This window comes from Scardinius erythrophthalmus (assembly GCF_964197995.2).
Source record: "Scardinius erythrophthalmus genome assembly, chromosome: 3".
Lineage (NCBI taxonomy): Eukaryota > Metazoa > Chordata > Actinopteri > Cypriniformes > Leuciscidae > Scardinius > Scardinius erythrophthalmus.
Window position 1 is genome coordinate 41,411,251 of NC_138223.1, and position 11,548 is coordinate 41,422,798.

The following is an 11,548-nucleotide window of genomic DNA, read 5'->3' on the forward strand; positions in this document are numbered from 1 at the left end:
TTAGTGATTTAAGCATTTCTGTATATATATATATATATACAGTAAAAGTATCAACAATTTATGAGCTGCTTGAACTCAATTACAACACAAATAGAGTAAATTGTTATTTATTAAAATAAATCCTTCAGAACATTAAGTCTCTTTATATCTTTTTTTAATTAAAGATATTTATTATTTTGTGTGATATTCATGTACATACAGTAGGTACAGAAACAAGCTTATCTAAAATCTCCTAGTCACAAAAGAGGAACACAAAGGCGAGCGCCATCTGGAATTGAGCAATCAAAAGCATGGCTATGAAACACACTCACAGGTTTCAGCTTGTTTTACACACTAGGTGTTTATAAGCAGAGCTATGGATTATTTGAGCAGGTTTTATTTTAACTAGTTTTTAATTAGGGCACATTTTTGAAAAAAATTATAATAATAATCACACTGAACCAAATATGAAAATTGCTATTTAAAAAAAAAAAAAAACTTTTTCATAAAACAAGTCAGTCATTCAGAAATCACAAAACTAGGTTTCAACTTGGTTTGCGGTTTGTGATTGGTCGGATCATTGGCCTCCCACAGCCTCTGAAACTCCTGCTGATAGGGCTGGACGAGCGCCGGCTCCTCTGTAATCATGATGTTTTCTTTGTTGCTCTGGACTGCGGTTAGGGTCCAGTTGAGGGAGCCAGTGATCAATTTCTTGCCATCCACTAATGCAAACTTATGATGCATATGAACAGCTGCGCTCATCTCGTGCCTCACACAGATGCCTGTAACAGAGGTGAAAACAAACAAATGGGAAACTATCAATTAGCTCCAAATCCACTAGCAAATTAACAACAGATGCGATTTATAAACATCTGTCAAACCCGCCGTGTGTGAATCATCTAGAGCTCCTTTAATTCTGCTCTAATGCGTCAGGCCGTGAGTCTCACAGTCCGCAGTAGCCTGGGTGTGAGAGCTTGCAGAAGTTACAGCAGTGTGTGCACTGAAATAACAAAGGTTGAGCCAGACAGAACATGTGCAAGCTGTGCTGCTGTTGTAATCTAGGTATGAATGACAGTTTTACCACTTTGCAACAGTCGTACAAGTTCTGACTATAAATAATTTCATACTGCATACCACAGTTGTGAGGTCAGGCCCATGCTAAATAAAATAATGAGGTTCACTTGAGGGAAATATGAGGGAATTTGAACATTTCTGGTATTTTTTTTAGCCTGGGAGAGTAATGAAAATTAGTAAACTCTTAAAAATACAGACACATTTGTGTGGTTGTTTACATTTTTTAGTAATGCTCAGGACTAAAATAACTCTTTGGCTTGAAAATTATTTACACACAGACATATATACTGTATGTATACGTGTCTGTGTGTACATAATCTTCTAGCTGTCTGATAGGTCCTTTACATTAGCCTGGTTAAAACCAGACCATTCTCAGTAGTAACTGAGATATGGTCTGGCAAAGCTCCTTTAATAACTCATTTCCAAAGGGGCGTCACCATCGGACGTCGCTCAAATGCCTCTGGGCACAATTGGATAGACCTAAAACTCCTAAAACCAATCAGAGATCGTCATGTGTAAAGCCATATGCTGCGTCCCAATTCGCCTATGTTACACTCTATTTTTTTACAGTCTATGGTTACACTACGCCATATGTACTTTTTTTGTGAAGAAAATGTATTTACTTTTGAATGTGTAGCAAAAAAGTAGGCAAGCTTTGGGACATACTACTTCGTCATCTTTATCGGACCGATCTGTCGCGTGCATCCCGTCATGTAAACTGCCCTGTCAATCATCTTGTCCTGTTAATATCCTCTATTAAATCTAATTTAATTTCCTACCGTTTCGGAGAGAAATGTAGTAGCACGTTCATCTGCCAGTGGGTCTTTCATGGAGACTATCCTCATGTGTTTGCAATTTGAATATAATAATGCATTTAAAAGGTGGTGCGCTCCATCAACGGACGTCGCTCAAATGCCTCTGGATAGGCTAGACCTAAAACCAATCAGAGCGATCGTCATGTGTAAAGCCCGCCTCAACGTTTCTGATTGGTGCCTTGATTTCTCGGCATGGGGAAATGGACTTGAATGAGCTCTTTGCCAGACTTACTTGCAGAGCAAATCTAAATTTGCCGGAAGTTGTCTGGGTTTTCCCAGGCTACTTTTACATGCAATGTAGTCCATACTTGCACTGCAGCAGCAATAATACACACACACACCTGCCTTACGGAGGGTGCCGATCTGAGATCCAGTGATGGTCATGTAGTCTCTGTCCGTAACGACTCGTACAATGACTCCCTGTTTGTGCAGGAGGAGAATCCCCCTACTCAGCTCCATGTGAGAGAAGGAGAACACACACAGGTCCAGTGACGTACGTGCGGACAGGAGATGCTCGAGGAGCCTGGAGAAGGACGTCTCAATGCCATGCGGGAGGGGACATGCACTGAGGGCCGAAAGAAGCAAGAGAAATTAGTTGTTTTACACATTAATATATATTTAGATTAGGAAAAAGTGGACCAAACTACCAGGGGAAACGTCTATGGCGTGTGAACAGGTGCTCGACACAGACATGGGGTGAAGGAAAGAACAGAACTTCTTTCAGGGGCCCGCGAGAGACTCTCAGACGCCGCGTCAGCCAGTCTAACCACTCCACACCCAGAAAGACAGCTACGGCTCCCAGCCCTAACACTTTCACCAGCTCTTTAAATGACATCTGAGAATACACACAGAGTAAGAACGGATTAGGAAAGTAAAGCGGCATTGTATTACACTTTAGGAACAAAAAAAGTAATAAAGACTACATTCCTGAACTTTTTGTTCTACCGTTTCATTAGCCACATACAGTTGGGATCATAAACAACCAGCCAGTAATTGTTGCAAATCAGGGCCCTCGTGGAACAGATCCTGCATGGATGGTGCCCACCCACACAAATTTTGACCCATGGATAATGAATTATTACAAATTATTACACTGGAATAATTGTTTGTAATTGGTCGATGGCAACATTCTGTATAATTAAATAATTCAACTCAAAACAATATTTTGTCATGTCAATTTATGTATTTTAATAGATAGACAGTTTTAAGAGAAATCGGTTGCCAGTGACAATAATAGTTCATTCAACAAAAATATTAGACCACAGAATGAGAAGAAAGTATTCCTCAGGGTTGTGTAATAATTTGAAGCGTTAGGCTAATAATTCAATGATCATTCTTGCAGGTTTATGCTAATCTCCCAAATGTAACAATTAAATCTTAAATTGTGGCTTTCATATAATTGCCAAATATCCAAGGAATGTACAATAACGCGTTTCAGTGTTGTTTAATGTTTAACTTAACTGTCGGAAGCTAACTGCAAACACGGATTCTCTAACACTCTGACGCTCGTGGTCGCGATTCAGAAAAACGACAAATATGATCAATTAAACTTGTACTTGTTAGCATATTTGTCATTTATCCAGGAACGAAAAGACATTTATAGCACAAAATGTGTGAATGTTTTGATATAATACCTGTTGGTACATGTCTGCCGAGCTCGGTCGAGCTCAGTGACACTGAATCCTAAAGCAAATCACATGCAAGTTCGGTTCTTGTGAGTTGGATCTTTTCAATGAATCGGTTGAACACGTTCAAACGGGACTAATCGCCTCGAATCGGCTCGCGAGGTTCTTGAATAAAACAACTTACAGACACTTCTTTCCAACATGTTTTCAAATAGCGAAAATGTACGACTAGTACTGCATATTGGATTGAATTTATGATTTAACCGGCGTTTTATTAGGCTACTTTAATGAATCTTTTTTTTTTCTCAACGCGTTGGTTTTAATAATTAGAATTTTACTGCAACGAGCAAGTTTGGGTTTTTCACCCAAAAATGTAAATACATTTTAGTAGGATGTAAATACAAAATTGGCTGTATTTGAGTTCTATTTTATGTTATCAACTTAGGGGGGGAAAGGTAAACAACAAATGTTTATTAAAAGTCTAGCTCGTAAATGCCAGCCACAATCAATACATGTATTATGCCACTGTCACATGAACAAGTAGCCTACGTTATTGCGTCGATTCACTGAATTTGTATGTGGTTCTTTAAAGAATTTTCAATCGAAACTGTTAGAATGAACTAGTCGGACCTCCCATCACAAAATGGGCAAATTTGTTCCCGCCCCTTGCAGAGACTTTTAACAAGTGTCAGTGGCTGTCCTTACTAATGAAGATTTGTGACACAACAAATTCACTGATTTTCACAGAGTAAAAAATAGAGGACACATGCATTCATTTGCTCAAATGTTTATTATCTATTATAAAAATGTTTTATATTCAAAATGCAGAAGAGGGAAATTTGAGAGAATTCTAAAGAAAATTGACAAAAAAGTGCCATATAATTACTATGTTTTTTGGAGATGGTACCATATGGACATGTAGCTTACTTACTAAGGCAATTCCATTGTAGGCCGACTCTCTGAAGAGCCTTGGAGTAACAGGATGCCAATATCATTCAATATTATGGTACCATTAAGGATAAGGATACCCTAAACAGTATAGGACTAAGACACAGATGTTTTTGCATCTGTTAATGAAAATATTAATGAAATATCCGTTACCCAGAAAGTAGGCCAAATATTTCTCTTTAAAGCAGCACTCAGTAGCTTCGGGATTTCTTCGCTGTATTCTCGCTTTTTGCTCGCAGGTTTCTCTCTAGAGCTTCCCCCACAGCTTCGGAATAGATATTTGACAACACTGTTGTAAAAACTCGTTGGTGATTCTCAGACACCAGAGGCTAGTAGATCAACGACATCAAAGCAGATGGGACATTCTTTAAAACGTCTTCTTCATTCGGGTTCGGACAGCGTGAGGGAGCGCAATAATGACAGCATTTTAGCAGATTTCTTTTGGCCGTAAAGCAATTGTTTACATCGCGAGACCTGATATCACGCGAGTCTTCCTGACGCGGTGGCCGGCGGCTCGCCGGCTCAAAGTTGCAAGTGCGTATTTTCCGCTCACGGGCACCAGGGGGGTGCGAAACGACCACCATTCAACCCGAAATAAGTAATATAACCATTCCAATGACTCCGAAGCTGTTCAGTTAAGGTGAAAAAAGTTACTTAGTTCACCTTTAATGCTATTCTATTTCATAAGCATTTTTTTTTGTGACAAAAACAAAAAAACAAAACATGCAGTTGCCAAGACATCTTGGTTTCTTTCTGCTGAGACGTTTTAAACACTAAATAATAAACAGATGTCACAATTCACATAAGCAGACAAGCGAGCACAGGTTGAAAAGATCAAAAGTGTATCAAATGCTCAAATGCTTTCACACTTTCCTCTGAACATTGCATCACTTACTTAATACTTGCACAAGTGGTGTATATTCTGAACAGACATCAGTGTGAATGATTAAAAATGTTTTCTCTAAAGGTACACTATGCAACTTTAAAAACAATTAACAACAAATGAGTCCATAGATCATCAATCCTTCTTCCAAAACGTGTTTCTGTCTCCCCCTTATATGTTAAGCCTATTATAATGACGAGGCTGGATGTGGGAATATCCCAAATCAAATGTCCCACTTCAGACCTCAGTGAATTCCAGGCAACCAGACTTCACGTTCACGTTGACCACATGATGTCGCCACGATTCAACAGAGCATGTTTTGTGTAAATTATGGCAAAACAGAACTAAAAAAAACACAAAAAAGCTTTGAAAACAGCTGATGAAAAGCCAAAAATCAGGTATTAATCATAGACGGTATTATTGCATAAACTTAAAGTCGTTTGTTTTTTATGTTTATGTCCATTGAAAGCAGGGCTTGCCGACATCTTGGAAGTGATGTCAAATGACCTCTCACTGAGGTCGGGCCTGATCGATGTACCTTGAATTCACAGGTCGAGCGTCCGACTTTGAGAGGCTTTATTTCCAATAATAAGGTGGGAAAAATCCTAATTCTGAGCTGTCTGGAACGCATAAGTGTTTATATTTTAGACCCGAATGGATGGTTTTCACAGGAGATTGCATAGATACGTCTCGTCATATCCGTAAATAGAGAAAAGTTGCTCCGGCTACTTTGCTGCATAGTGTGGGAATGGCAGAGGTTGTTGCAACGAGCCAGAAAGGTTCAATAAGAGAGCGCGACAGAGCTCGTAATAAAACCAGAATCAACATTGGCTTGGCTTTTCGGACATGGTGAGAACTGATGGATTTTAAATGTTCTTAAATCGACAGGAGATGATGGTGTTTTTATTACTGGACAGGTAATGTATTTTAGTGAACAGATAAAATGCCATAGCTCTCTAACAGAGTTCATTGTAAAGCGTTATATTTTGTGAAGTCACACAGAGCCGAAGCACAACCAAAACAATGTTCTTCCACAAATGCATGCAGTTTTTTTTAACCGTTAGATGAAGAAAAATGACATAGTGTACCTTTAATGATCCTAAAGAATATAAATTAATAACTGATGACAAGGCACCAAATGTAGAGGACAGGGTCTTGTCCCGACCCTACTTCAGATCAGAACATTAACAATAACATAACCATTTTATACTTTCATTACCTTTGCATCAACATCTTCGTTGTTGTTTAAGACTTAGTCATTTTCCCACCTATAGGCACTAACTGATCTTCTTTTGTTTATTTTCAATCGCCATTAACTTTTTCAGATCCAGTATATTCTGAGACTAAAGACCAATTACATACAATTTTGAGGAATATAAAGAACTACGTCTGATCCAAAATGAAGCACCTAAACATGTTGATTTGGACTTTAGAAGATTTTGTGTGGTAGATGATCCCCTTTAAACTAATCAGAGAGCAGCTAAATTGTTTTTCTAATTAAGGAGAGAAAATGTATCCCTACATCATCCACGTAAAGATGATCATTTAATTTAGTTAAGCTGGTCTGAGATCAGGAGAAAGGCACATTCTCTACCAATGCTGAATAGCAAAGTGCATTAATTAAGGAAGTCAATGGCGTCTTGTTCATTCGGCTTGGCGCAGTATTTGCGGTTGTACACTAGACGTGATCCTCCCATCGGAGTTTGGCCGCTCTGAGACGCCATTTTGTTGGTTCCCATCTGCAGAGACACTGTGGTCGAGTCCACCGGCTCTAGATTCACGTTCTTTTCCGTCACTTGTCTTGCCGTGCCAAGAGCGAACATTCCAGCCTACAACAGGACAAAGGTGTAGTTAATAATATATTAAATATATGTGACCTTGGACCACAAAACCAGTCACATGTGTCAATTTTTTTAAATTGAGATTTATACATCAATAAAAGCTTATTTATTCAGCTTTCAGATGATGTATGGTTTGTTAAGATAGAACAATATTTGGCCGAGATAAAATCTGGAATCTGAGGTTGCAAAAAAATCGAAACATTGAGAAAATCGCCTTTAAAGTTGTCAATTTATGTTTGCGATTGTGTTGCATTCACTCACAAAAATAAATGTTTTATATTTACGGATAATAAAATAATAATAAAGACACACATGTATTTCATTTTGCTGTTATAAGTGTTGGCACTCATAATATCAAAGGAGGAGAACAGAGTGGTCATCACATAAGTGATTTTGGCGTTAATGCAGCATGTGCCCTCACCATACTGGCGCATTTGTTTGTGCCCATTTGGAGGTTTATAGTGGATCGATCCGCTGGTTTCTCCATGCCCATATTGGGATCATAGAGATGACGTCTGGTTCCATAGGAGGTCATGCCCTTTTGGCTGGCAAATTTATTGGAGCCCATCTGTGAATCAGATGAGAAATAGTATATTTAGTACTGTTCTGAAGTTTGGGGTCCGTAAGATGTTTAAAAAAAATTGCACGGATCCGTTAAATTAATCAAAAGAGACAGAAAAGACATTAATAAAGTTATTCTATTTCAAATAAATGTTTTTTTTTAAGCTTTCAAATCATCAAATTTCCTGAATTTGTTTTATCATGGATTCCACAAAAATGTTCTATATATAAGAAAATGTTTCTTGATCAGCATATTAAAATGATTTCTGAAGGATCTTGTGACACTGCTGAAGATTCAGCTTTGCCATCACAAAAAAAAAAAAATATATATATATATTGAAATAGAAAACAGCTATTTAAAATTTCACAATATTACCATATTTTACCAAATGATTCCAGACACTTTTGCAACTACATGTCAACTAACTTTCATTAATTTGCAACTTCATGTCGACTAACTGTTAGGTAAGGGTTAGGTGTTAGGGTTCAGGTAAGTAGAATAAGTTGACATGTAGTTGCAAAATTACTTTTAGTTAGAATGTCTAAAGTGGACTATTGAAATAAAGTGTTACCTATTTGTTTATTGTGTCTTACGTAGCTGCAGGACCGGGGCATGCATTTATATCAAATGCAACTGTAATTCAAATAGTTCATTTACATACTCTTGATATTTGTCTAGACTCATTTCCATTTCTGTGTAATTGCATGTTACGTTTACGTTACGTCTTTTTCCAAGTATTTGTCATGTGACCTGTTGGCTGATAATGCTTTCCCCTCCTTTCATCTTGTCAGGATTGAATTTCCTTTGCTTTTTTGCAGCATACTTCACACCGATGTCACTTTTTGTGTAGAAGCCTTTAGTCTTGGCCTGGGAGAAAAGAGAACATGGAAAAAGACAGAAAGGCAGGAAGAGTATTAAATATTTTTGAACGTATTTACAGGTAATTTAAGATGCATAGGCCTATTTAAACTTGTTATCGCTTTTGAATGCGCACTCACTTTTTACTTTCGCGATCACGCGTACTCTGTGTATAGGGACATTTTACAAGATAAGATAATTAAATTGGGCACTGTTTGAGGGGACAGCCGATTGTTGTGGTGACCAAAACCATAGTAGACGTTATGAGATGCAAGAGTTTTATTAGTTTTTCTCACCACTCCAGCCAAAGTGATGAGGGTGCCCTGGACCTGGGTGTGGTTCATGTCCTCAAAAAGGTCGTTGGCCTCAAACATGTCATATGGTTTCAGGCCGTATTCACCAATGGCTCGCACAAAGTGAGTAATGTTCTCCAACTAAGAGAGATTGAGGGGATAGATAAAAATGATTGAAATAAAAGCAAAGTCCAAATTTCTCCCAAATCTTCTTGTCTCATAGAAACTACTATGCCATGTCTGGAAATATAGTATTTGTAGGTCAGCTCTACTATAAACAGACTAGAGTTAATGAGGTAAAACAGTCCATTCCTTAGATGAGTTTGACTCTTGAGTTGCATTCCTAGTTAATGCAGACTACTCTTAATTGCATGTTTCTTTTATCTACTGTAACTATTTGCACTGTAAATCAATAACCACTTTGACAGTGCGAAAGAGAAAGCCAGACTGTAGCAGAGAGTAAATCACTTCTGTACACTCATACAGTGTCTACATTCTCTGCATTTCTCTGAGTTAAACAGAACATAACGCATTCTTAAAATGGCAAAAATTTGGCAAGAAGTTTCCATTTCATAACATGAAAGCCAAGAAGTCACCCTAAAACATAGCATGCACACAAATCTGACTAGGAGCAATGCAAGAGATGCCTCAAGATTCAAACATTGCACATATACACACTACCTTGTGCCAGTTCAGGGCTGAATGATTGACCTTCGGAACGGATCCAGGCTGCAGTTTGTTGATCAGCCTAGTGGACGAACACCATATAAGAGCAATTATGCCAAGCTCAAAAATGTTATGAGTTCAGTGTGACCCTTGCATTTTTACCCTTGACTTAATATATCCACTTCAGTTTTGGCGTTTGTTGTTTCTGTTTAATCCATCTCAATTATTATTTATAATTATGTGTTTTTTGTGTGTGATATTTTACCTCTTTTTGTGACATGTTTAATCTTTTCTGCTTTCCTGGCAAAGGACTTTTTCTCAATCCCCCAGTTTCACAGCCGAGTCCCAGACTAAAATGCATGTTTGAGCTTAAAATATCTTAAAATATGTCAGTGCCATTGTTTTGTCTCAAGATACAAACCAGCAATGTTTTCTTCCAAGGCATGTTTATAAAAGCTTCTTAAATGTCCTAATTGAACTAAGGCCTAATCCTGGCTTAATCTAAACCCTGTCTGTGAAACCAGGCCACTGAGTCTTCATAACTCCTTAAAATAAAGCTTAAAAACTAGGCTATCTTTGACTGCTGAAACTCACTCGCACAGGATCACACCGTCCTTCAGTCCCTGCATGAAGTCTTCAGGAAGCGTTCGACCTGTGACCTCATGGATCCACGTCCTCAGAGCCTCCTCCGTCTGAGGGTCGTACTTCTGTGCCAGCTGCCATTTCAAGCGACGAAAAGGTAAAATAAGTATAAGTAATTTAACTATTTTATTTGCTGCTAACCTAATGCTTTTCTAACATTATATGTATGCAAGCTGTTTGCGGGGAAAAAAACGTCTTTATGCATTATTAGACTAAGGCAACAGTTTTGCCCTTCAGAATTTTGCCCATATACTTTACCATAATAATAATAACAGCAACAACAATAATGTAGATATTATCGTCCATGACATCAGTAAATAGATGTTGTCACTGAACCATATATGAATCATCTTCTAATGACAAATTTTTCCCATTAGGCATTCTGACATTAGATATTCTTCAATAACAAAAACATACATGTTTGGGAGATGTTGCTGTTATGCAACTCAGTACCAAAATGGGAAGTTTTTTTCTTCTTAAATGAATAGATTGACGTCTAATTAAATTCATGCCTCTTTTGTGAATCAATACATTTGGACTGGACATTCCCTTTGTGACTCTGAAGTATAAATGATAATGATTCATTCAATCAATGATGTTCTTAAAAGCTTTACCATTATTAATATTACACTTGCTCTTTCCAGTAGAATATTGGATTTCTTCTGAGCACATGAAATATAATTTTATTTGGGTTACTCATGCATAGGCTACATACAATTGTATTGTTTTAAATGCATTCAAATAAATAAACTATGTTGGGCAAAGTTGATGAACCAACAACGTCTAATTTAACACAGCGAAAACATACATATGTAGAAGAAATGTATTGAATGCACTTCAGCATATGCCTTTTCTGTGAGGGTGGGGAGAAAAACAAATATCTTGTGGGGTAAAAAAATGCATATTATTGGCTTCAGCTTATTAATTCTAACTTTTTGTTTTTCAGAATAGTGAGAAATAGGAAACCACCATATCATCAAGATCATCAATTTAAAGCAGGAAGAACATTGTACGCTGGCACATACCTTATTCCTGACATCAGCAGAGAGTCCGAATGTGGGTCCTTTGCTGAACTGGGTGCTCATGGTCTGCTGTAGAGTTGAGTCCTGTGATTCAGGAGTTCGGCACTGACCCCCTCCATCTTTTAAATGCCCCTCTGTCCTTGTGTGTCATACTGTACACGTCTGCTGCTCATTGGCTGAGGCCTCATGACTGGCTGACCAATCATGAGCGTGAATGTACTGCTGGCAGGGGTCAGGTGAGCTCTAAAGGAATAGTATAACAAAAATGTGAATTATTGTCTCTCCCTTATGTCGGTCCAAACTAGTGTCCAGGTTTTTGAAGTGTTCTTCGCTGCATTTG

General features: G+C 37.9%; 2 protein-coding genes across 2 annotated transcripts; both read right to left on the reverse strand.

Moving 5' to 3' along the window:
- Positions 1-44: 44 nt before the first annotated feature.
- On the reverse strand, positions 45-3,640 carry pld6 (phospholipase D family, member 6). The gene is made up of 4 exons (XM_081362228.1): positions 3,503-3,640; positions 2,516-2,703; positions 2,210-2,433; positions 45-761 (listed from the first exon to the last, which is right to left on the reverse strand). Exons 1-4 carry the CDS (start codon positions 3,512-3,514, stop codon positions 499-501), a joined length of 687 nt encoding a protein of 228 aa, XP_081218354.1. The 5' UTR covers positions 3,515-3,640; the 3' UTR covers positions 45-498.
- A 3,300-nt stretch (positions 3,641-6,940) lies between these two features.
- cnn1a (calponin 1, basic, smooth muscle, a) lies at positions 6,941-11,271 on the reverse strand (the record flags this gene model as incomplete). The annotated part of the gene is made up of 7 exons (XM_081361128.1): positions 6,941-7,153; positions 7,587-7,733; positions 8,478-8,594; positions 8,882-9,019; positions 9,560-9,626; positions 10,139-10,260; positions 11,212-11,271. 7 exons carry the CDS (start codon positions 11,269-11,271, stop codon positions 6,941-6,943), a joined length of 864 nt encoding a protein of 287 aa, XP_081217254.1.
- Positions 11,272-11,548: the final 277 nt, after the last annotated feature.